The sequence below is a fragment of the Silurus meridionalis genome, chromosome 11, assembly GCF_014805685.1.
Source record: "Silurus meridionalis isolate SWU-2019-XX chromosome 11, ASM1480568v1, whole genome shotgun sequence".
NCBI classification, from domain to species: domain Eukaryota; kingdom Metazoa; phylum Chordata; class Actinopteri; order Siluriformes; family Siluridae; genus Silurus; species Silurus meridionalis.
Genome location: NC_060894.1, coordinates 19,960,768 through 19,988,205, shown reverse-complemented (window position 1 = coordinate 19,988,205; position 27,438 = coordinate 19,960,768). Strand labels below are relative to the sequence as shown.

At 39.4% G+C, this 27,438-nt stretch overlaps 1 protein-coding gene across 1 annotated transcript in view; it reads left to right on the top strand.

Moving 5' to 3' along the window:
• Nucleotides 1–27,438, top strand: part of psd3l (pleckstrin and Sec7 domain containing 3, like) — a 116,894-nt gene that overhangs the window by 72,228 nt on the left and 17,228 nt on the right. Inside the window, 2 exon segments of the mRNA XM_046860455.1 lie at nt 20,556–20,599; nt 26,523–26,716. Coding sequence (XP_046716411.1) covers nt 20,556–20,599; nt 26,523–26,716 — 238 coding nt within the window.

Genomic DNA, 27,438 nt, shown 5'->3' with positions numbered 1-27,438 from the left:
CAGAGGTACTGTATCATGAGTAACCCTGAGCTCTGATCCCAGCTGGGATATGCGGAGAAAGAATTTCACAGTGCTGCAAAGTTCTGTACATGCGAAGAAAGAAAGAAAGATGTTCTTTCGTCGTACAAAACATCCTTTTCTGTTTGTTTTTGAGTCACGTGGGTCTGTATGGCAATGAACAGGCAGAAACTGCTGCTTGGGAAGCCTCTCAAAATGAGAGTCACAGATTGTAAAATCACACCATCAAACCTCAAATCAATAATAAACTCGTGCATTTCACAGGTAAACCAAAGACACTTCCATTTCAAATCCAGACACGACCAGATCATATATAGATGTCGTACTGGACATTCCTGACTCACACACACTTTTCTGATAAATGAAGCCTGTCATCACTGTAAAACAAACATGACCATAAACACATTAATGGACGTCAATGCAGTCCCGGATAAATCGCGTCTCCAAAAATTTGCGGGTTCTCATTTGGAACCTTACTAACAGCACAACACAGTGGAACCTCTAAACTCGAGATCTTGACACTCGAGACCTCGATTGTCCGCTACTTTTCATTTTGAACCGGACTAAAAGTCTTCTTCTTCTTCTTCTTCTTCTTCTTTTGGCTGCTCCCATTAGGGGTCGCCATCATCCGTCTCCATACCACCCTGTCCTCTACATCTGCCTCTTTAACACCAGCTACCTGCATGTCTTCTCTCACCACATCATAAACCTCCTCCTTGGCCTTCCTCTTTTCCTCCTTCCTGGTGGCTCCATCCTCAGCATTCTCCTACCAATATAACTCATTTTGAAAAAGTAAAAAAAAAAAAATCCCTTAAAATCAACACCGTCTTAAAGCATGTAAGTATTTTTTATTTCTTATTAAGAAACGAACAAAAGCTCCGAGTTTTAAAACCAGTTAAAGGCATTATCGCACTCTGCCCACTGCGCTGAAGCCAATGCCTTTTAATGACTTTCTATTCCGAAATCACAGACCATGCAAGCAACAGCAAGCCATTACTCCGAGACCTTCAAGCAAAACTTCTCTCTCTTACCTTTTAAAGAAAGCCTGCAGTGAACTCTGACATCTGAGGTTGTTTTCTGAATGTCTGCCTTCGTTACATTCAAGCACACTGTGTGACTAGAAGAAAAAAAAAAAAGAAGCTCAGTAGGCATTCTTTTTAGCTTTTTGTGTTTTTTTTTCTTTTTTGTCCAGACAAAGTGAAACTTTGACATTTGAAGGCTTTCCAGGGCACAGAAATGTAAGGAAAAAAAACAGACTTGTTTTGCTTTGAGAAATGTTTTCCGGTTATGTCAGTCTGTCTGTAGGTCCACACTTTTTTATTGTGGGGTCGGGGGTTCTGGAGTACAGGTCGTCCTCTACTTGCAATGGAGATACGTTATGACGACCCCATCATAAGCCAAAAATATTGTAAGTTGAAGATGGTGCTGTGACTGTGACAGCTTTCCTGCTTCATGCTGATTGATCATTTTCGGCTCTAAACTGATGTCTTTCCTCTTTTTTTTTCCGCGAGCAGCAGGAGACATACCTTTTTTTGCTGTTTGAAACAGAAATAAATACACACTGATTCTCACAGGGCGAGAGATTCGCTCAACCCAGGTCCAACCGTCCAGCGTACATCGTACGCTGCTGCCTGTTGCGTGAAATGTTATATATTTTTTAAAATTTTGTAGTATAGCTATCGTCAGCGTAAGATCGAAAAATCGTCGAACCATCGTAACTTGGGAACCATCTGTATTTGCAAATTAAATATAAAATCTAGAACTATATTCAAATTAAAATTATATATATATATATATATATATATATATATATATATATAATTAAAATTATATATATATATATATATATATATATATATATAAAAGTGTTGCCTGGTGGTGTAGTGGTTAGATGCGGCGCTCACCGCTGCCCGGTTCGATCCCGGTCAGGAACCAACCCCAGCCATTAGGGTTGCACAAGCCTTAGTGCCGGTCCCAAGCCCGGATAAATGGGGAGGGTTGCGTTAGGAAGGGCATCCAGCGTAAAAACATGTTCCAAATCAATCAAATATTTTATAAGTAAAATATATATATATATGTGTGTGTGTGTGTGTGTGTGTGTGTGTGTGTGTGTGTGTGTGTGTGTGTGTGTGTGTGTGTGTGTGTGTATATTAGATCAGCAGACTTTGTGAAAATGAATATTTGTGTTATTCTCAAAACCTTTGGCCACGGCTGTACACATAGGAGTAAATGGATTGTGCCAGATTTTGCTGGGATCCATTACATTCATTGGGGCTGATTTCAGGAAATGGGATTCTCTTCAGGCGGCATTCTGTAACGTACAGAAAGAATGGTGCGAAACACAAAAAACATCCGGTTGGTGCTAACTCTGCTATACTGAGCTTAAAACTCAGCTGGGGATGGTTTTACATCAACATCTTAAATATCCATGAAGTTACTGAGCAACTTGAAATTTGAGAATTGATTTTGACTGTAATTAATATCAACAGTCTACTACAATGGGCTCAGGACCCCAGTTTGCATGAACAGTTCTGCAACACCTCAACAATGTTTCAGCTGTAATGAATGGACTTTCGGTGTTAAGAATGACGATGGTTCCCTTTTAAGTTTGGTTCCTTGTGCCGTCTCAGAGAGATACATTATACCTTCTTATATACAACTTTATGACCTCTGTAAAGCTGCTTTTTTAAAAACATTTGCTTTACACATAAACTGGAATTGAATCTCTGAACATGTTTAACATTGATAGGGATTTATATGTTTTATGTCGATTATTATAGGAAATGATGAACTATCCATTTGGTCGACCGGATTAATATCTGTGAAAGGAGAGCTTCGTGTTACCGCATCGGTATTTAAACGCAGACGTGGATTTCACACGTTTTGGTCCTGAGGGATCTGTGTGTGAGGTTTGGAACCTGTGCCGCATTAGCTTTTTGCACCTGCCTGCAGTTTTTGTGAAGATAATCGAATGGGATTAAGACGGTCCTCGTGCCAGCCGAAGTGCTGATTCTGCTCCAGAAGCTCCGTATATTTCAGCACGTTCCCAAGGTGGCTGTAGTGTAAACGTTGGATTAGCGAACGCTAAATGATCCGGTTTGGGCTGATTACAGGAATCAGAGTGGCGTAGAAAAATCTATTGAAATCTATTATCTATAAATGATTTGGTACGTAGACTAAACTGAGAGTAACTTTTAAACCTTAAGATGAGTTTTAGTCTTAGACTTGGAGATGTATGGAGCCAAACGCAAACATTTGAATTTCTTTGTGATCAAATGAAGACTTTATTAACGAAAAATGGTGAAATCAATGCTGAAAGTTCACCTTTAACTAATTGTGATCTCTTTGAACACTTCTTTCAGGTTTTCTAACATACAGTAGCATACCAGTTCTAACGCCATTCCAGGATGTCTGGTTAATTTACACCCTTCTTCCTCACATCACTTTTATAATGACGTTTCCTTTTTCAGACCAGATCAGGTGACCATGAGGGTCAGCAGAATAATGGATAGATGGATAGATCTTTCTTTCTTTCTTTCTTTCTTTCTTTCTTTCTTTCTTTCTTTCTTTCTTTCTTTCTTTCTTTCTTTCCTACTTTCTTTCTTTCTTCTTTCTTTCTTTCCTACTTTCTTTCTTTCTTTCTTGCTTTCCTTTTCATTATTTTGTTCTTTCTTTCTTTCTGCCTGCTTTTCTCTTTCTTTCTTTCTTTCTTTCTTTCTTTCTGCCTGCTTTTTCTGTCTTTCTTTCCTTCTTTCTTTCTTTCTTTATGCCTGCTTTTCTTTCTTTCTTTCTGTATTCTTTCTTTCTTTCTTTCTTTCTTTCTTTCTTTCTTTCTTTCTTTCTGCCTGCTTTTCTCATTTTCTTTCTTTCTTTCTTTCTTTCTTTCTTTCTTTCTTTCTTTCTTTCTTTCTTTCTTTCTTTATTTCTTTATTCTTTCTTTCTTTCTTTCTTTCTTTCTTCATGCCTGCTTTTCTTCCTTTTTTATCATTCTTTCCTTCTGCCTGCTTTTCTCTTTCTTTCTTGCTTTCTTTCTTTCTTGCTTTCCTTTTCATTATTTTGTTCTTTCTTTCTTTCTGCCTGCTTTTCTTTCTTTCTTTCTTTCTTTCTTTCTTTCTTTCTTTCTTTTGTTCTTTCTTTATTTCTGCCTGCTTTTTCTTTCGTTCTTTCCTTCTTTCCTTCTTTCTTTCTTTCTTTCTTTTTCTTGAAAAGATGTTGTACTTCTGATCAGAAGGTTGACAGGCACATTAGCACAGCTCAGCAGTATAATATAGAGTAAAGCTGTAAGTCGCTCTGAAAAAGGCGTCTGCCATAAATAGAAATGTTAATAGAAGGTGGTAGCTCAGTGGTTATGTTGTTGACTTTTGATCAGAAGGAAGTGACACATCTCACCACCACCAAGCTGCTCCTGCTAGACCTGTTAGCACGGCCCGTAATCCTCAAATATTAAACAAATTAGATAATCGTAAGTCTGTAAAAGGCGTCTGCCATTAGGAGATGTAGAATTAACTATTCTGCTTTAATACTCCGTTAACCTTTGACCCAGCAGCTGGGGACCGGGAACGTCTTCACCATGCGGAAGCTTTTATACGCAGTGTATTAATAACAGCTTTAAGCACCGGCGTTCACCAGTCATCCAGTGCTAGCTGCTAATCCTAATCCTGGCCACTGGTCAAGCAATTCTTTGTATCATGTTTCCATGAATAACAAAGGGCAAAGGCTGACCTTTTCCAGTCATTACAGTCACGACGTTCCTGTAATCAGAGCCCCGTCCCTGCCGTCACTTTAATGAGCTTTTTTTCTATTTTGATCTGAACCACTTGGCAGCTGTTTAAAAGCTGCTGACGGCCAACAGTTTGTTCATTTATCAGTCTGAATTAATGGGATTAGCGAATAAAACGTTATGAGCAGATTGGAAGCAGGCTGAAGCAGGCTGACATTGATTAATAAGAGGTGATGAAGACTCGCACAAATCCCACACTGTAACAGGTAAACAGACTGAACTTCATCTAGGATGCTTTGCATGTAACTCATGGTGTGTATTGTACATCGTGTTCAGATGTGCGGGTAAACACATTGGTAGCCAGGTACTTCGAATAAGCGTATTAAGAGTAGATGCCCAGCAGGGGAGTGTTTTCAACAAACAGAAAAACAAACAAAACCACTTTTACTTTTTACCTTTTTTTTTTTTATCCAATATGTAGCTGTGTTTAAAGTCGATGTGCCCAAACTGCAGTGCGAGCCACTTATTCTCGAATCCCATCGTCTACTGCATTACACACATCAGCATGAAGCCAGAGCTGCTTTCAGTGATTGGTGTTCACAGATGTCAAGCAATCTTTTCAGAACTGAATCCAATCACTCTAATCAGTGTGTGTAGAAACACTAACAAATATAATCCAAAAAAAAACCTAAAGTCAGGACAAAGCTGCTATAGCGTAGATTAGATTCAGCTTTTTGTTGTGCAGAATACGAGTACAGAGCCGATCTAACATCTAACAAAAATGTGTAAATGTGTGTGTGTGTGTGTGTGTGTGTGTGTGTTTGTGTATGTGTATGTGTGTGAGTGTGAGTGGCCTGCTATAGAGTTCTGATCTCATCCCTACTGAACACCTTTGTGTTGAATGTGAACACTGACTGCACCCCAGCTGCAGTGTCCTGGTGGAGATTCGTTCAGCCACAATGGTGTAAGTAAAGTCAGCTATTGATGAAGGTGAGGTGAGGAGTTCTGGGGTGCAGTCAGCGTTAACATACATCCCAAAGATGTTCAATAGGGTTGTAGCTCTATAGCAGGTTACTCAAGATCTTCCACTCCAACTCATGTAAAGCAGATCTTCATGGAGTAGTGTCATGCTGGAACAGGTTTGGGTCTCTTAGTTCAACCGAAGGAAAAATGTAATACTTCCACACTTAAAGACGCTTTTAAAACTGTGTGCCTGTAATTTTGTGGTGAGTTTTGAAGAACAGCATAAGGTGGGTGATGTCTGGTGTCCCAGTACTTTTTGTCCATATAGTGTACATGCTTTTCTTTGGCCCTTAATTGTGCATTAATGTGAGCAAACCAGCTGTCCAAATATTATTACATAAAATTCAGTGCCTCAGCTATTTTTTAAGCAGACACACTAAGTGACTGAGAAGCACATTTGCAGTTGATTTTATAATCGCACTACATATTCCCCACCCCAAGACCTGAAAATGACAAAAAAATACTAATAAAACTATCATTTAAATCAGAGATGCATCTTATTTAATTATATTTCGTTTTAATTCCCTTAATGTTTTAACGCGGGTTATTTATCGCAACATTTTGGCACAAAAAATCCAACCGTGCCAATGCATTAATCACTCATGAGGTACTTTTACTGGCCTCACTTGAAATCAACTCGGCATCACTACCGTTTTGTTGCGTTGCACCTCGAAGCACAAAACACTGGAGTTCATTTTGGACCCTCATTCAGCTTTTTTCAGGGCTGCAAGTATGTAATGAATTTGTCATTGCGTGCTCATGGAACTCCGGTGCTCTTTTCGGCGCATCAGTAATTATTCGCCGAATGGTGATGCAGCATCGAGTTCATTTGTATTCACTACGAGGGAAGCTTTTCCTGCCAGGTCAGATGATTAGGGGTTTATTGGAAGAAATAAAAGCAATTTGTTGTTCTTTTTCTGCCCAGTGCTTTTTGTTTTCATTGTAGTAGGGATGTGCATCTCCATAACTGAGGACGATGCGATTCGCGTCTCGATGCATAGTCAAAGATACCATACAGTCAAGATACATATGAAGCAGCTACTGATGCGATGGGATACGATACTGATTGATCGGGAGGTTCAATACAACTCGACATTTCCGCTAATCATCAGATGCCCGTATCCAGAGCGACTTGCATTTATCGCATGCGTACAACTAAGCACAGTTAAGGGTTTTGATTAGGGGTCCTTCAATTGTAGCTTGATGGTGCTGGGATTTAAACTCGACCTTCTGATCCACTTCCGCTGATGGCTTCTATTTTGACAAATTCCATCATTGTGTGAATTCTCCCTGCAACAGAAGCGAGTTCCCTCCTCGACTCTCGGGCAATTTCTCTTCATATTCTGCTTTACACTGCACTTCATCCCTAAAGCACAGCTCTATTGAGTTTGATGGCCTGCATCTTCTGACTCTGCATTTCTTCAGGCTCTAGTGTATTGACCCTCTTTAGAGGTCAGAACTGCTCCTTTTCTTTTCTTTATGGCTGCTTTAGAAGAAATTCCATGAACAGGAAAAATATCAGTGTTTTACTAAAGAGCCATCAAACCAGCGCTGGGAGGTGAGAGAGCGTGAAGCACTCAGATATTGATATTCTTGTTAACTTGACAAATCAGCCGCATAGTCACTGTAAGTTAAATAATTGCCTCGGCCGACAAGTCGGAAAGTCTTGGGGTGAGATTTCCACTTGTTTGAACTTAATCTGCATCGTAAGCACTCATATCAGGAGTTTTTCAAAAGATCTGTGCAGCTCTAACATATTTAATAGTCACAGTTAAGAGCATGAAACTTAATGTAGTTCCTGTTTGTTCGATTTCAGAATAATGTTGATTACAGTAAGATCAGTTAGAAGAGGAGATCAGTGAGAAGAGACGTTTGTAGGGAACGATTATACGCAGCAGTTTAAATGTAATGTCTTGGAGGTGGAAGGTAACGACTGTATGACGGCAGCTTCATAGGTTAATTGTTTTCCAAGTTGACAGACTGAGGCATTTCCCAGGGCACGTAGGTGAGGCAGGATCTTCCTTACCAAATCTATTTTTGCCGTGACATGAAATGTTGTCATTTCACCATAAATACATGTAATTAATGTATTTTACTGTTTTTCACAATGATGGAAATAGATTTTAATTATAACTAAAATTAATAACATGTTGAATTGATTAACTTGTCAAAAACAGAGTAGCTGTGAACCTGGTGTAAGTGTGATGTCTGAAAGGTCACAACATTTTCTTCATATCTGTATTCGGATTTACATCCAAAGTGGGCGGGACTTATTTCATATGTTAAATTGTTTTTTAACAGGGTCTGGCCAAAGTCTCGGTTCTGGACATCCTCTACTTGATTTCTTGACACACACACACACACACACACACACACACACACAAGGTTGTCTCTTCCACTCTTGATGAATTGAGAGAGAGAGAGAGAATTATTTAATAAAAGATGGATGGATGGATGGATAGATGGATGGATAGGTAGGCAGAAGGATGGGATTGTTAATTATAAGATGGATAAATTGGTATATAGGTAGATTATTAATTATTCAGATAGATGTATATGCTGTATTAATGATCAGAGAAACAGGAAGTCTTTATTTGTGTGTCTGTTATAATTACTGAGGTCATTATTTTACAAATGCTTATGTATGAATGCTGACATTTTTGTTCAAACCAAGTCATGACAGCATTATTTAGAGCTCATTAGGGCCTTATTGGAGTCGTGAGGAATCGTTATTAACTCGCTACTCATTGTAAACCCGTCTCTTATTACGCTTTCTTTGTCGGTTTCTCCGGCGTTTCAGTTCACGCGTCCTTATATAAACCCGCATTTGTCCTTCCGTGACAGAATGTCTTACATGCTCCAAGCTTGCCATTTGATGTATTTCTTTCTTTCTTTTTTCGGTTGCATGAAAAAAAAGAATTCTCTGATGTCTCACATCCACCCAAGGCTGACTAACCATTGCTTTAACGTCGTGCTGCTCGCACCAGATGGTCCGAGCTGCCAGTGTGGGGGTACTGCATGTGCGGTACGCCTGGCAGAAACCGCCGTGGTCACGATGGAACCGATTTGCACACAGCGAACAATTCCTGTTTAAATCTACCTATTCTTGCATCGCGCTCGGTTTTGGCACCTTTATCTTTTAGCGTCAGTTGCGTTTGCGTGCCCGGACTGCCCTTGTGGGAGCACTAGAAAACTGCTTTCCCCTGGGTGTTGGGTTGAGTGTATTGTTAAAGTGGCTGTTTAATACAGAATAAAGAGCTACCTGCTGGGAAATGGAGGTCAGGCTGGATGATGGCATGTGTGTTTACAGATGTGGCTGTAGGACCCCTGTGTATTCGTTGAGTTTGGGTGTGCAGTACATTAGGATTGTTTGCTTGTTGTTTTATTTGTGTAGGGCTGAGGAAAGAGAATGCCAGACAGTGTTTTGTAGGCTGGGTTCAGGGAATAGTAGTAGTGCCTATTCGCTTAACACAACCAAATTGCGAATTCTTTGATGCCATTTGATGCCAAAATAATGCCTTTTTTCTTTTCATCCCTAGTTTTAAACGTATTTTCGGTTGCTTCTAGTATTGGCGATGGGAATTTTTTTTTATATAAAAAATATGTGAGAGAGGGGCTGTAAAAAATAAAAAATAAAATAAAAAATCGGGAACTGAAATTTATTTAAAAATAGAAACGGTATTGAATCATGAAAATGTGCTAAATGAAATAAATGTGAATGCTTATTTAAACAATTACATAAAAAAAAAAAAAAAAGAGAGAGACTTAAACAAAACAGCACGTGGCATCAGTGATTCACCTCTAGAGGCTGCTCTTGTATTGTATAACGCAAGCCGGAAAAACTGCTGCTAAATCAGTATGGATTTTTGACGAAACTTACAGCAATGTTCTTTCAGAACTGATGGAGCGTTTCCACTCTACATAAAAGGTACTGTTTAAACATCATAATGTTTATATATCGCATACAAATAATTTTGAAATTCCTCTTTGTGATGTTTACGTGCTTGGGCGGGTACAGTTTACTGTGAACATTAGTCCTAAAATCTGTCTTTAGAAGTGTAATTCTTATTTGTCTTTTCATTCTATCTCGACCTATATATTAAAATAGCATTATATATCCGAAAAAAAAAAGAAAAAGAGTGTGACAGATTTCAAAACTAATTCTGCTGTCTGGAGGATTGGAAAACCTTTCTATTTTTATGGAAGCGCATTACTCAGACCTCTCTCTAGTCATCCTTTGGTGTTTTTCTTCTTTTTCTGCCCTCACACATGAAATATCTTTCTACTGATATGTTTTGAATGAAGCCACTGCTGTCAGTGAACCTGCCAGAGAACGCATCTGTTGTTGTTTGGATTATTATTAGCATTTGTTTTTTCAGAGTAGCCGTGTACAAATTTCAAGTGTCTTCTTTCAGATAAGGTTGAAAGGTTTTATATAATGAGGATGAACTCTAGGATGAACCGATTTATCGTTTTTTACAGATTTATTGTCACAGATAGTAGCCGGAGCTATCTGCAAAAATTCATACGGATAGTTTTTCCGGGTGCGTTCGTTACTGGAGTGATTGAGAAGGTCCGCTGTCATTACAAGAGCGGCCTCTAGAGGCAAATCACTGATGCCACGTGCTGTTCGTTTTTACATGCGAGACTGCGCGCTGCATGGAGAGCGCTATATTGCAAAGTAATACCTCGGTATTTGTGACAAATGCTGAAATTGATGTGTACTGAACATGGTAGTGTTTTACAGCTAACATGATACTCTTCATGCATCTGTTTTACCACAAGACTAAAGCGCTCATAAGTTTCATTGCAAGAGTTCGAGCATGCGTTATTTTTTAACCGAAGAGTACCGAGATATTTAATATTTATTATTGATTATAGTTATAGCTATTAATTAATATATTCCTGTTTTGTTTAATTTAGCACATGTTCATGATTCAGTAATGTTTTTTTTATTTTTGTAATTAAGTTCAGTACTATGCTAAATATATATATATTTTTTGTTATCCAGTATCCATTTAAAAAACAATCTGTTCATTAATCAGTTATCAGCAAGTCTGATCCAACTTAGTTATCGGTAAAATTCACAATTGGTCGATTCTCTGACCGATCCATTCTGTCAAAACGTTCACGAGTTTGAATTCCCGTCGTCGTTCCTTTCGATTACCCGGGACATTTCTTAAACGAGGAAGACCCTAACGCTTAGCTGTGCGCTACAGTCAGCAGCATGTTGAACAACACTCGACCCCCTGGAGACCACACGCTCTCCGAGTTTACACGTACGCTTACTTGAATGCCTCTCAAAACAGTAATACGTCACTGTAATGTGTGTGCTTGCAGCATCTCCGAGCCTTTTCTATTGATTTATCGTTTCGGAATGGCAGAACCATCCTTCCTTCGAATCGCTTTAACCGGTGTTTCGGCTTTCATTCGAGAAGGATTTGGACCCGATTCGCAGTCTTTGCTGAAGTAAATGACAGCGTACGGCTCTAAAGCAGTCTTGTGTTTTCCCCCAGCAGCTAATTGCCCTCTTCACTTGAGAACACAAGCAGCTCGATCTGCTCGACACAACAATAGCACCTCAGCGCCAGCAAACAGTCCTCCCACATGTTCCGCGCTATGCATCACCGTAGCCCTGACACAGCCGATGCCTCTGCACAAACGCTGGCTCCCAGCCATAAATTGTTCTATCACACTACACCTAATGTATTCTAGGCATTTATTTATTTATTTTTCCACATGGCAATCAAACGAAACCGAACAAGCCGTCGGTTATTTGATGGCACTTTTTATTCCATAGTTTGTATTAAACATTGAGATACCAAAACAGCCTACAAACCTTTAATAGTCACTGATATGTTTCCTGAATGTATTCCTGTCAAGCCAGTAGTAACGCAAAGGGATGATTCAAACACGAGAGGAACGATCTCATTCACAAAATAGCAGCTCTACAGAAACCCTCAGTGAAAAAGTCCTGAGAGACCTGAGGATGAACTTGTGCTCTTTTGGGTGAACAAAAATAGTGTGGTGTTTTGTTTAACAGTCAACCCCCGATAATTCACGGGTTCGGAACTTGCGGCTCGGAAAATTTGCGGGTTCTCATTTGGAACCTGACTAAGTTGCGGATTATCTTAAAATTCGTGGAAACCGCAGCGGGACCGAATGTTCAGGAACGTTAGGAAAAACATTCTATGTTTAGACTAAAATATTTCATAAACATTTGTAAAACACTATTGAATTAAAGTGACATAATGTCTGCCGGGGTGCCTCCAAAATTCGCAGATTTTCAGAACTCGTGGGGGGTCTTAGAACGTAACCCTGGGGGGTTCCGGTGAACCACTGTATATATTTCTATTAGTATTTGACGCATCATTAATAGCAGCAACAATAGTAGTAGATTAATAGTAGTGGAAGATTCAAAGAAGTGTCTTCCATTATCTTCTCATTCTCTCTCTACTTCTCTCTCTCTCTCCTCCTCTCGGTCGAGTTAAACATGCTCCCGAGGTATCGTTCTTCACTTTTGGATCATCCCGACGCCCTACCTATGGATTGAGTTATTTTCAGTCGGAGACACTCTATGCAGCTGGAGAGGGTTCCACATCAACAGCCTAAAGATCCCTGAAGTTAGTGAGCAACTCAAGAACTTTGAGGATGGATTCTGACTGTAATTCCAATAATAATCCATTACAATGGCTCTGGATTGCAGGTTGACTTTACTGAACAGCAAGAACTCAGGAACCTATAATGAATAATGACTTTTGGTGTTGAGGATGAGGATGGGTTTCCTTTTGAGACTGGTTCCTCTCAAGGTTTCTTCCTCATGCTATCTTAGGGACATTTTCCTTGCCACAGTCTTTGAAATTAGAGGGCTGGGGTCCAAATAGGAGTGTTTTCTCACGATAAGAAAAGCAGTTTGTAGGACATGCAAGACTCTGTGTGAGTTATTAATGGGCCAGAAATAAATTTTCTGCAGGTTTAATTGGAGGCATAAAAGATTATTATACAGCACATCAATAAGTGTGTCAAAAAGCACAGGAATTGAGTGGTGAATGACTGGAGGAAAGTTCTGTGGAGTCCAAATTAGAGATCTTTGGCTCTAACAGATGAAGATGGAGAACATGTTAGCAGACGTCCTCACCCTTACAGTCAGACATAGAGGTGGAAGCTTGATCATTTGGGGTTGTTCTGGAGCAGGGAAGGTTGGAGACTTGTTCTGAAATATGAAAGGAATCCTGAACCAACATGGCTGCCATTCCATACTTCAACACCGTGCAATTCCATCCGGACTGCGGCTCATCGGAGCCGACTTCACCGTAGAACAAGACGTTGAAACGAAGTCCGAGCTCTCGTTATTTGAGCTTTATTTAGAGACAAAATTGTCCTCTGTAGTGCTATCTGTGGTATCATAGAATGTCCTGCCCAGTCACTGCTCAGAAATCGTATTGAACTACTCTGGGATGAACTGGATTGTGAAAAAATCTCCAACTAGTGCAGAAGACCATTGGCAAGTTTTACAAAAAGTATTTCAGCAGAACGTTTGGAGAAACGAAATGTCCGGATGTCGAGAGCGTATAAAGCTGTTCTTCATGCTAAGGAATTTGAAACGTTTGGACATTTATATATTTATTTGCTTAAAGGAAATCACCATATCGTAAAAGGATTGTTGCATAGAAACGAAAGGAAAATGCGTATTTCAAAAACTGTAAGACTCCAGACTTGTATATGATCGAGAAGAAAGAGAAACGTTGGTCCTGCCTGCATCTTTTCCTCATCCTAATGATGCTTTTGTATTTATTTTACGTAATATGTTAATATTTCGACATGTAAAGCGTTTCAAATAAACAGCGACTCGTTTCCCGTCTGCTTTTATAGTGCTGATGATGCAAACTCGTTCTCTCGGTAAACTAGTTCATGCTTGTTGCCTGAGGAGCCTTCTTTTTTTTTTTTTGTGTGCGTTCCCGTGTGTCTGCAGAAGTGAAACAGATGGACAAGATGATGTATTGAGCCACTAGCTCACTCTTCATATTCAGGCATATTGTCTGGCGAGTGACTTGCAGCTTTATCCAACCTGTAGATAACAAAAAACACATAACGCTTTGCTCAGTCTGACACTCATCAAAAAAATCCCCCCCTTGAAGCCATACGACAGGCTGGATATATTCCTCTTTATTACAAACGGCTCTCTCTTGTTTTTCTGCCTAAACAATATTAATAAGCTCACACGAACAGGTCTGGACATTACACCAAATTCATAATAGTCTGCTTTGGGGGAGGGAAAAAAATCTCTCGTCTATATTCCCTTCACGAAGGTCGTACAGATAGTGGGGAAAAAGCGCTCCCGTATAATAAAACGTTACGGTCTTTTCGTCCTTAACCCCCGGTTCGTGATTCGCATGCCGCTTTAATAGAATTAGTCTTGATTATTCATGGGAAATGCGCCGCTGTCTCTCCCAGTTGTACATTTTCACAGATCATGGCAAATTTCTGCCCTTAATTCTTCCCCCGAACGCCCAATGAATGATTCCCTGATGAGCCAAATTGCATTTTTCTCCTTCTCTCTGTACCTAAAACCATTACTATGCACCATTTTTTACCTCCAAATGGTCTTTCCGGTACAACAACGAGGCTGCTTTGTAATGCTTTAAGACCAGAACACTTCCATGCGAGAGCGGGAATTCGTCTCCGGCAATAAAACCGGCGCCGGTTTAATAGATTCGACTCACTTTTGAAGGGATGTCATTTTTCTTGAACTCAGCTGCGTATTACGGCGAACGTCAGACCGACGGCTTTGTTAAGAAGCAGCCGACTAAAATCGGTCAGAAAGTGGCCGGGGTTCGGGAGTCGAACCGCATCAATCTTAAATTGGGATTTTTACCCCAGGATCCTGCACATGCGTACAAGTATAATTAGCTCGTTTGGCTTCGAGCGCAGCGCTGTCATTAGTACCAGGATAGCCTCCTTTGTATTACATACATCCACTGAATTAACGGGATCAGCTTCTGAATTATTGATTTTGAATTGAAAGCCGAATAGAAAGTGGTGTCGAGTTACTCTGTATTATGCATAACGCTGCTTTATATCGTCCGTGTGGAAGCTTTTATATCCTATTCGATTATATCGCCAGCTAGCTGTTACCATTGTAATGCCAAAAAATGATTTTTTTTTTTTGCTCAATCATGTTCCACAACAAGTGTCTTTTTTACACCGTCTACAGCAGGGGCCCAGAACCTTTTTCTGTGAGGGCCACAGAATTTTTTTCTTTCTTTATCAACCCAAAAATAATTTCCTCTAGTCTTCTGGGAAGATGTTGCACTAGATTTTAGAGTGTGCTTATGGATATTTGTGTTAATCAGCCAAAAGGGTGTCAGCGTTCCAATTCATCAAAAGGTGTTCAGTAGGGATGAGATCAGAGCTCTATAACAGCAAGATCTTCCTCTCCAAAGAATGTAAACCAGATCTTCAAGGAGCTCCCTTTGTGCACATTGCCATGCTGGAACAGGTTTTGGGTTTCCAAGTTCAAGTGAATGCAAAATCTTAATATAGCACATCTAAAGACGTCCTGTACAATTGAGTGCCTCCAGTTTTGTGGTAACAGTTTGGAAAAGAGCCACATATAGCAGGAAAGGTCAGGTGTCCCAATACCTTTGGAAATATAGTGTAGATATATATAGTCTATTAAAAGAGCATTATTACTGTCATAATGATATTTTTTCATATTTATTGCTATTGAAAACTGCCGTTTCCCGAAAATCAACCGTTTTTAAAATGGATACTAGATTAAAAATCAAAAACTCCACGAAAAACTTTATTACAAAAATTAAAGCATTACTGAATCATTAAAATGTGCTAAAGGAAACAAATATAAATATATTCAAGTGGCATCAGCGACTCCCCTCTAGAGGCCGTTCTCGTAATGACAGCGGACCGGAAAAACTATCGGTATGGATTTTTGCCAATAGTTTCAGCAATCAACTATTGGTGTCAGAATCGGAATCAGGTTTATTGGCTAAGTGTGTTGGTTCCAGCTTATAGTGACTCTCAAAGTACAGACGTAAATAAAACTATACATTCAGCTTGGACTATACAAGACAAAAACAGACAAGACAAGAAAAAAACAGACTATACGAGACAATACAGACAATGTGAGACAATATAGACTATAGAATTTTAGTGTCTCGACCTGTATTAATAACCGAGGGAAATCTTAGTTTAAAAAGCCGGCTTTTATTATCAAATACAGATATGATATGAGTAAAACATATATTTCAAATACAAGTTTCTAAATATATCTTGTCGTCTAATCGAGTTTGCACTCCCTCCTCTCCCACAGTGTTTCCAGGAATGTCATGCTTTCGACGAGGATTCATGTTGATGACTGAATGAATGAATAAATGAATAGTAACCTGAATTGGATTGAACAGCTGAAAGTTGGTTTGGTTTTCCCCACCATGCCCAGCTGCTGCTGCAATTTGTTTGTGGACTTAAGCTCGTATATGAGATTGAGAGGAACGCTTTGGCCACTTTGCCCTTTGCTTTATTAATATATTGAAGATACTTTAGGAGTGGTTTTGTGACAATAAGGCTGCATCTACACCAGGGCTACAAATAATAGTCCCCTGCTACTGTTTGCGATCGTTCCCAACTTTTAAATCCGTCCTGTTATCATGCATCTTCATAGGGTGCATGCGGTGGAAGCTCACCTTGATAAATAAATCCGATACGAGTGCTCAAGCAAACCCTGATCCGGACAAAACCAGGCCGAAACGAATTGCAGGATTTTGTAGCTGCATCTTTTTTTTTTTTAAAAGCAAAAGAAATCGCCACTGTCTTTCGGTGAACATCCTAAAGGGTCTATGCACCATCATGTCCTGCTGACTGAAATCCCACAGTGTGCACATTAATAAGCCTGACGCTGAGCCTTGTGAGGGTTGCGCCGTCACTGTTCAGACTACAACCGAATCTCTTTTCAGCATTGGCTTCATCACGAAGGGGAGGATGCTACTCCTCCCCTCTCTTTTCTTTTTTTTTTCCTTCCCTCCCTCCTTATTTTCCTTCCCTTTTCTCTCTCTCTCTCTCTCTCTCTCTCTCTCTCTCTCGTTTTCTCTCTCAAACTCCCAGTCAGTGTCGTGTTGCTTCCAGGGGAACGGCAGCTCTGAATCCAAACACTAGTGGACAGGATGCTGTTTTGAAGCGAGCACACAAAAAGAGAGAGACGCATCAGCGCGTGCTCAGTCAACTGCCTTCGCTCTTCCTACACGTTCTCTCCACTGCTCTTCTTCTTTTTTCTTCACCCCATCTTTGCTCTCAGTTTTGAGGGGACCTGAAGCTTTCTGTTTTCCGTTCATCTCTTGTGAATCGTGAAGCTCGTTGAGGAGATGATCGGGGTAAACAGCGTTCAGGGCACCGGGAAGGTGCGCATGCGGGCCGGCGGTTCGGTCAAGTACAGCAGGGAGGAGTCGGTCCGGCGGCAGCCCCAGCACCGCTCCAAATCCCTCAAAATGTCCAACTCGACCGAATTCACAAGCGTGCAGCCGAAGAAGGACAAGGTAAAAAAAAAAGGAAAGGGATGAAAGAGCGAGGTTTGCTTGTTTTTTTGAGTGGCTGCAGTTTTGAGGATGTATTAAGATTTGATGTCTCTGTCACCAGTCGCTGACGATCACATGTTGCTGCCTGTCTATTTATTTATTTGTTTGTAATTTGCTGGAATGTGGTTTTATCACTGCACTTTCCTCTCTGAGTGAAATGTAACCTTCAAGCAGCGACCGTCTCAAGTTTGATGGATGGCTCTGACTGTGACTCTTTCTCTTTTTTTCTTTTCTTTCCTATCTGGCTGAAAAAGGGGAAACCGGATCGATGTGTTCGTTTGTCTGCCACCTTGTTTTCTGAAGGCATTCCTAACCATCTCCGATGCCCCCTCGCCCCCCGCCCGCTTTCTCTGTTCAGTCTTTACGGTGGCACCAGACGTGAAATATTTTTTCGATCACGTACCACGTTCTCCTGTTCCCCACTCATCCTCCCACTCCTCCTGCAACACAACACCTCCGCTTGCTCTTAGTGCCACTTAGCATGTTTCCTTCTACACTTTGTGTCCCAGTGCGACGGCTTCGAACTGTGACTTATACAATCAATTGTGCATGGGTATATGATGGAGTGGGGGGTTAGTTTGATATCTAGGCTTGATCTCAAGGTAAACAGAACTGCTTGTGTTTATAAACAAATGTTATTTTTTTTCCTTTTAATTCTTTATATTATTAGTTGTTTTTTTGTAAAAGGGAATTTCCAGGACACCACCTCGGAGCGAATCTTTCCAATTTTTTATTCTAATGGCGGGTCCCGTTTTTGTCTTCGCAGCCGAACCCGCCGCTGTCTATGTGTGCGTTAAACAGGGGTTTCATCCTCAGCCCAGGTCTCCTCCTGCCACCTGTCAATGCTAATTGTGACCAGAAGGGGGGGTTAAACATACAGTCATGATTAAGCCGCACGGTTATAATCAAGTTTCGATACCTTTTAAAGGTCGCATGCCCTTTCCAGATGCTTGCTTTCTAGAGCGCTAGCGTGCGAATGGAAGCGCTGCAAGCATACGCCGTGTTTCCTTGCGTACGCTTCGGTTATTTGCTCGATCAATTCATCGCCAAAAAATTGCTTTTGGGATTTGGGTTGGCATGGGATATTCAGAGATGAAAGAGACAATGAAAAAGGCTTGAGTCCTTTGTGTCCTGATATGGAAAGGAAATGCGTGCAATGTGTTTCCGTCTTGCTCAGTGCGCCCAATGTAAAACTACGAGCATTCTTACTCGTACGCTTGTATGTAATATCCGCTTAGTTTATTAAAACCTTGTCATGTTGCACTAAATTTTCTCTTTAACTACACACATCTGCCAGAGTGTTGTCTTATTAGGGATCAATTCGTTATCATCAGGGATTAATTAATGCGATTATCTTTTCAGGATCAGTAGCAGCTCTGGTGTAACAGAGAAAATCACACACGATACTTCACAGTTCAAATCTGTTCTTTTTTTTGGCTGCTGATTTAACGTTCTTCTACATCAGAAACATCATAGAGAGCTGCTGAGCCAAAAGCTACGTATTTTTCTGAGTTATTTTCATATTGATATTGTTTCCCTCAGTCTGTATTAATACACCATGCGAAAGAAACATCTCACCCAGGCTCTGAATTAAACTGTATTACCTTATATTACCTAGTTAAGTAGGTTTCTCTCTGCAAGATGTAGGACAGGAGCCTTCCATCCATCCATCCATCCATCCATCTATCTATCTATCGATCTATCTATCTATCTATCTATCTATCTATCTATCGATCTATCGATCTATCGATCTATCTATCCAAACTTACATAACAACCCACCTACTTTCTTTCTTTCTTTCTTTCTTTCTTTCTTTCTTTCTTTCTTTCTTTCTTTCTTTCTTTCTTTCTTTCTTTATACATTTATCGCATTTGGCAGATTTCCATATTCAAAGTGACTGAGCTTTCCACCCTTTATCCCTCCATTTATTATCTATCTGTCTGTTTTTCTGTCTATCTACCTACATACCTTCCATCTATCAATCCATACATCTGACAGATTTATTTTTATTAAAAGTAATTAACTTTTCATCCATCCATCCATCCATCCATCCATCCATCTATCCATTCTTTTATCCATCCATCCATCAATTGTGTATATATGTATGAATCCATCTATCCATCCATCTATCTGTCCATCTATTTACATGTATGGCATTTAACAGATTTCCATATTCAAAGTGACTGAGCTTTCCATCCTTAAATCTTTCCATTAAGCATCTATCTATCCATCTATCCATCTATCCATCTATCCATCTATCTATCTATCTATCTATCTATCTATCTATCTATCTATCTATCTATCTATCTATCTATCTATCTATTTCGAAAAAAAGGATACTTAAGTGACATTATAAATGAATTACTCTTCTTACTAGAACTTCAGCCATTTAATGAAATGCTATGTTCTATTTAATAGGGAAATTTGGAGTAGGGCACCATTTAGGACAGTGGTTGTTATTTTCAAGTGTCGGTGTGGTGCTGTCTCAGTGGCTGAGGGACCGTGTATTCCCATAATGCACCACTGAGTTTATAAAAGTGACATACCAACTGTATGCAAGTCATTGTGTTCGGTGCAGGATTCAGCTAGATGGCATTCCTCTGTGCTTTTAGTCGGGCCACGTTCAAGGCTTTAAATGGTATCTAGCGAAAGTCTGTTGACCTGCTGGTGGACTGTTGATGTTGGAATATATTCTAATAAGGGCTTTTCTATCACACACCCAAACACACACAAGGTTGGGGTATGCTGTAGGTGTTGTCCATTAAAAGGCATAAAAGTGAAATCAGAGTGAAATCTGGTGCAGTTACACGACACTATACCGTGAGATTATAGCCTGTGTGCGTCTTCACATGGTGAGTCCATGACTAACAAGGGAAGAGTTGCACCGGAGAAACGCTGGACACGTGATTCCAAAGGGAAGTGAAGAAATGGGCGGAGGGGGCCGCGAGACGAACACCGCGAGCGTTACACATCGCTGGAATCTGTTAATGGCAGGGGCGAGAAACGTATGCAGCGGCGTCGCACACATGTTCCCGAGCGATTGTTCAGTGAAATCGGAACGGCATGAATCACGAAAAACCTCATGCGCGTGAGAAAATATGAAGGGGCACACGGCCAATCTGTGAACAGTAGAATAGCAAATAGTGTGAGCAGCTGTGTTAATTGTCCTACTGATTCCAATTTCTCTCTCTTTGTTTTCTCCCCTGCAGGCATTGTACAACTCGATCAAGAACGAGAAGCTGGAATGGGCAATGTATGTATTTTTATATTATTCTTCAGTATTTCATACTTTTTTTAAAAAAAAAAACATTTCTATGTGTTTAATGTTGTGATAGTAGAGTAGAATAGAATCCATCTATACCTCCATACGATTCGCATCTCGAAGCACAGCCAACGATACGATACGGTAAAGATACATATAAAGCAGCTACTCAAGCGATGCGATTTCGATTCGATTGGGATTCTCTGCAATTCAGTATGATACAGATAGTTCACTCTTACTTCTTTGGTTCAGACAAACAGGCCTTCGTAGTGCACAAAAAAAAAAAGAGAGATTAAATAAAACCAGACGTTCTTTTTTTTTTTGTTGTGTCTGCCGGAAGTTACAGCTCTACCTCTGCCATGTTAATATGCATTCTATGTGACTCTCGGGACACGCTTCAGTCTCCGTAGCGTTGCGTTACGTCATGTTAACATAGCAGCAGCGATGCTGAGAGAACGCGCTGGAGAAACGAGGAGAAATCGATCTACATATAATTAACTGTCTCATCCAAATGGCCTGTTTAATGTTCAGTACTGTGCGAGAGTCTCTCCCGGCTCATTGTGTTTCTCATATATGTTTTTAGTCGTCACCGTCTATATGATGTCACTTTTAACCTGATCAGCAATTATATTAATCAGCTTATTCTGCTACTTGCCATGGATTTGCTTTGTCTCTATTTGAATAGCCGGTCAATTAGTTGGCTGTCAGTGGCCCTTAAATCCACCAGCACTAAGAAATTTCCCTGATTTTACGATTCATCGGTTTCATAGTGACCACGAAGAGCGATAAAAGAACTACAACAGAAGAGTAAAGTCTCGCAAATTCTCATTCACACTCTTTCCATGATTGACGCTTCCTGTTTTACGAGTCTGTCGAAAGCCTTTCATTTTTAACCCTGCAGAAATGTGCACGCTGCTTTTCTGATGTTTTTCAGTGGCTTTTTTTCTAGTTGCCAGTGGCTTTTTTTTTTTCCACCTTTCAGCTGCCCCCTGCCTATCTGCCCCCACTCCCCCACCCCTCGTTTCCCCACCCCACAGAGAGCAAGGCCTTATTTTACCATACCATCATTTTCATCTTAGAGCTGATTCAGTTACTTTCATACATTTAGAGATATAAAATTAGTTATTCGAGGCATTCAGTAGTCATCAGTGGCAGATGGATGAGCGAATACCGCGAGTGACGCGGCGTTTTAATAATGTCGAGAAAAGAGCGATTATGTCCTGATTAAATTGCATCTACGTGGGTAATGAGTCGAAAAGCTCTCATTCATCTGCCTACAAACAATAAATAAACAATAATTACTGAAAATGTGTGTTTTATTCATTTTTTCATTTTATTTGTTTTAAATTCGACACCCGTTTTACTATGGAATGCCTGTTGGTTTAATCAGAACGATTTCGTGTGATCCTGCATACGTTGTGTGGAATCCACATTAGCCGTGCAGGAGTCATAGATCCGGACAAGTGTGTGCGGTTTGAAGCGCATGTATGTGCCGAGGCGAACGCTGGCATTGGTGAGAGCTGAGAAAAAGCCGTAATTAACATCAGCCATCAGCTCCGACGCCTGTGTTCCTGATAACAATGATGGTGTGAGACCACTTCATTGTAGCATAGGTAATCTACTAAATTACAGACTGCAGACGCCATGTGCAGCGAACAAGGCATGATCCTGTCTGCCTGTGGACCTGCAACGTGTTTCATTTATACACTTCACTCTTCTCAGTTCAAATTCTCTTTATGCTATTTATTATTACATGCTCAAATTTATGGAGTGTGTGTGTGTGTGTGTGTGTGTGTGTGTGTGTGTGTATATATATATATATATATATATATATATATATATATATATATATATATATACAGTATAAATATATATATATATATATATATATATATATATATATATATATAAATATATATATATATATATATATATATATATATATATATATATATATATATATATATATATATATATATATATATATATATATATATACACAGTATATATTTGATAGTATTACTGGGTTTCCTGCAGGGTCTTAAAAAGTCAAAAACAATTTAACAGTTTAATTTCATGCAACAACATCCAAAGATGAATTATACAATTGTGTGCCAGGTGTCCCAATACTTTTTTTCACATTGTCTATAATATAGTCAAATAGTCAGATATAATATTTTGACAGCAAATTGAACACAAGAGCTAAATCCTTTTCCGAGTTTCTCTCGCGTACATGTAATTTGGTTCGGAAACTGGCAAGCAGTACATCATTTGTCTCGACCCCCACCGTCTATGTTCTCGCTGTCCAGTTTTGATCTTTGAACATTAGCCAAAGCAGAGCTGTGAGCATACAGGCTTCTTTCAAGGTCAGTATGAGCTATTGAAGTAGGCTTAAGATCTGATGACGTAAATGAGATCCGGTGTGTAAAAGGTGATCACACCAGATCCTGAGTTATGACTACCAAAGACTCTTTGATTTGTTTCAGCACCACTGGGGTGGACAGTTCACTTTATTTTGCACACAGTGAACATGAAAGGATTTTTAATCAAAGGGTTTTTCAACTTTGTGTCAGAAGTTCACACTGACCTTTAGCTGACCTTGCTTCAGATTGCTGCATCTGGTGCCACTGTTCTCTCAGACAGCTGCTTCACTTTAATAAGTGTGTGTGGACGTGCTGTCTGCTGGCCTGCAGTTTTACTGAAAAGATTTTTACCTGCTGCACCTGCTCATACATTTACTCTTACAATCTTCTCATTTATTACATATATACCTTTTATTCTTTTTTTTTATTCTTTATCCTTTTTAATATACCTTTACTCTTAAAACCGTGATTTTGTTTTCGTTTTTCTCCGCCGATCACACTTTTTTCCCCCAGCCGACTGCATAAATACTGGAGTAAAAGAAATCCTGCCGATTTTCATGATCTTTCACTCGCCTCGTGTTTCTCCAGGCCAGATACTGCAGTCTATCCCCCGATTCCTGACATGGTTCGATCCCACAACCTGTCTCCGCTCAATTTGTGTCTTGGTACAAACGCACACGGATGCATGATACGATGAGTTATGGATGAATTGGTCCGTATGGTCACACTGCACTGGCAGAGCTCTCAGTCACAGCACGTCTTTAGAGACCAACTGCAGTCACTGCTTATGTAACTACTTTGAGATCTTATGTCAGCATCTTTCACAGCTACCTCAATATCTTTACATCTAAAAGGACGTTTTTTTGGCCATCAATTTTTCTTTGTTTTTTCCTCCACACTAAGGAACCCGTCCCTTTTTATTTTATTTTTGTATATCTATTTATTTTTTATTTTTTTATAGTATATTTTTTATACTTATATTTTATACTTTATAGTAAAATTCAGGGTTTTTTTTTTAATCTTTTATTTATTTTAATATTTTTTGATATTTTTTTTATTTTTATGTTGGACAGTTGTAAAAGAGCATTTTACTTCATGTCGTATTCTGTATGAATGTGTTTGTAACATAAAATCTTATTCAATAGAAGAAAGAAGAAAAACGTCCGTACATTTTTTAAATAATATGTTAAAATAATTTAGAGCGATACAAACATGAATACAAAAAGAAATCATCTTTCCTTGTTCTATTTTCTCTCTTTTTTAATGTATAGTATATCTAGAATTTGTGATCATGCTGTATTTACTTGCTTGTTTTAGTAATTGTTGGAGCTGGACACATTTCCCTCATCCACCTTTTTTCTTAGGCTCTTTTAATGTAGTGTGTGTAGTAGATCTGCTTAGAACAGCTTATTTTGCTTATTTTAGGTCCAGGATGGAGCTTACAGCTCTGAGGAAATGCTGCTTGGAGTGGATGAATTACTGTGCTTTGGTGTTTTGCAAAATCTAAAGTTGAAGAAGTAAAATTCATATGAATGCACACTCTTAAGGACAAATTAAATCAGATTCACAAATCAGAAAACAACAAAACAAAAATCTGAGAACAAAATAAAAAAATTTGAGGAAAAACAGAAAACCAATTAACAAATCAGAAAAACGAATTAACAAACTAGCTGAATGAGCAAAAATCTACACTCCAAAATCTGGAGGAACATCTTCCCAGAAGAGTGGAGGATATTATAGAGTGAATGGAGACTAAATGTGAATTGGGATGTTCACAGAAGCACATATAAATCTTCTGGTGAGTTTTCACAAACATTTCTCCACATAGGGTATTATAAGGGTTTAATCAACGTATATGAAGTTTTGGACCCCGGAACAGATGTTTCGTATAGAGAATAATAGAATCCAGCTTTCCTTCTCTCCTAAACACAATGTTTGGTTTTTATCCTCTGTAAGGAAAAGCAGCAGGGTTTCAGCACGCATGGCTGGTCGGATCATTATCATCAGAGATAATTGTGTGTTTGGCTACAGGCAACAGAATAAGTAAAGTTTTACTAGTACCGCAAAGAAAAAAAACAACCAGAGAGAGAGAGATATCGCTGAAAAATGCTGAGTCATCGTCTCATACCTGCATCTATAGTAGCACACTCACAAAGTGGGCATGAGAGCAGCAGTGACAAGAACTTTGTCCCTCTCAGAGAACATTTGCTTGTGAAGTAGTAGGTTATTGCATATAGAAAGAGTCAAGCAGAGTAAAGAAAAAAAAAAAAAAAAGGATGTACGTGTAGAGATGCCTGTATTGGCTGCTGCTGAGTTGTTGAGAGCTAAATGGCTTTGCTGATATGCTTTTTGTTATAAAAAAACCACAACGTAGATTCCCTCCTACACATCAGCCCACGTTGTCTTTCACCAGCTTTCAGATACGTATTAATGGAATTCCACTAGAGCCTCTACTTTGTGTGGGTTGTTGTTTTTTTTTACCTTTATATATACTTTTGTTGGTTGTGCATGCATCAGCTCATTGCACTTCAACATATTACTTTACTTCCTCCTGATATTAAAACTTACACATTGTCATCTCTTTCTGTATTTTAATGAAGAGCAGCTTCTGCATCATCCACATAAATAGTTTATTGCATAAGCAGTATTTTTTAGGTATGAGGTAAAATATCAGAATTCTGCAGAAAGGATCATCACATGGCAGCACACTTGTTCTGGAAAATCAGAAAATCTGTTTGGTTTTATTAAACACACACTATTTGACCCCCTCCAGTGATCTGTAATTAAAATAGATACTAAAGCCTGTAGCTCAGACACAATTAATGCGTTGCAGTAGTGAAGGAGAGTTTACGCTATTTTTCCCCCATGTCTGTGTGTGGAAACTCGTTTTAGCCACATTATTAAAAAAAAAAAGGTTTGTCTGATTGCGACTTTATTCCTTGCAATTTCAACTTTATTTCTCGCAATTCTCACTTTTGGTGTGCAATTCAGAAAAAAAATTGTCTTGCAATTATTGCTTACATTTACAAAGTTTTTCTTGAGATTCCGACTTTTATTTCTGCCAACTGAGACCTTTTTTCTCTCGCAATTCCGACTTTAATTCTCGTAATTCCAATTTATTTCTTCACAAAATTTGGACCTTATTTCTTAGAGTTCTGACTTTCGGCGTGCAATTCAGTTTTTTTTTTCTTGCGATTATCGCTCTTTATTCCTCACAAAATTCCTGCATTATTTCTTGCAATTCCAACTTTATTTTTGCCGATTCCTCCTTTATTCTGCAAAATTCTGACTTTATTTCTCGCAATTCCGACTTTATTTCTCGCAATTCCGACTTTATTTTTGCCAATTCCACCTTTTTTCAGCAAAATTCTGACTTTATTTCTCGCAATTCCAACTTCATTTCTAAAAACTTCCGATTCAACTTTTCGCAATTCCGCCTTTATTTCTTCAGAAATATCATAAGCATAGTTGGATAAAGTAAATTGAATGCTGGGAGAGAAAAAGGGGAAAAGTAACTGTAGTTTGTTTCTCGTTTTTTGTTTTGTTTTCAGTGACGGGGACGAGTTGAAGAAGTCGCTGTCTGAACTTGCGGACACCAAGAACGACAACGCCCACACCAAGAGCATCAGCAGGATCAGCAGCGGCAGCAATCCGTTCCTGGACATCGCCCATGATCCCAACGCTGCCGTTTACAAAGCAGGCTTCCTGGCTCGGAAAATCCACGCCGACATGGACGGCAAGAAAAGTACGACTTTTGATGTGTGAAGAGTAAAAAGACAGAGTGATCTGATTATTTTTCTTTAGCGATGTTCGCTGTTTTATTCCACTTCTACCACAGGCGTTAAAAGAACACGTCATACATTTCATCCCTATGTACTTATTCTTACGCTTTTATATATTAAAAAAATAAAAATAAAAAAATATACTCGAATGCAAAATGCTAATGACCCGGCACGAGCGCGCAGCATTCCGCCATCAGTGCTTTGTATTTCAAGACCACGAGTGTCCCCTGTATAATGAGTTTCAGAGGACACCTAATGAAGGAAAAGAATTCGGATCTGTTTGTCAGCTGAAATAGCGGAGGATTAAAGTCTGCAGAATGACGCTGTGGCATTTGGGTACATCAAGAATAATCCCCCCCACCCCCAACTCCTAAAACCCAATGGTCTAAAATTAAATAGCGTGTCATCGTAACATATCATTTTGACAGTATGCTAACAGGTGCCCTTTTCGCTTGAACTCGGCAGATGTTGCGGGAAAAAACAGGCGTCTTTTCTTTTATACTGTGATATTGGAGATGTAAAAGGTTCATAAGACAAGGGTTCGAAAACCCACCTCTGATCTGGCAGCTAATTAATTTCCCGAATCTGATGGAAGGGAGATGATTTATTTTTTGTTCCTGGTGTCAGCTGTGAGTACAGCAGTTTCGCACCATCTCCGGAATACGGTGTGCCAAAGCGAGGTCAA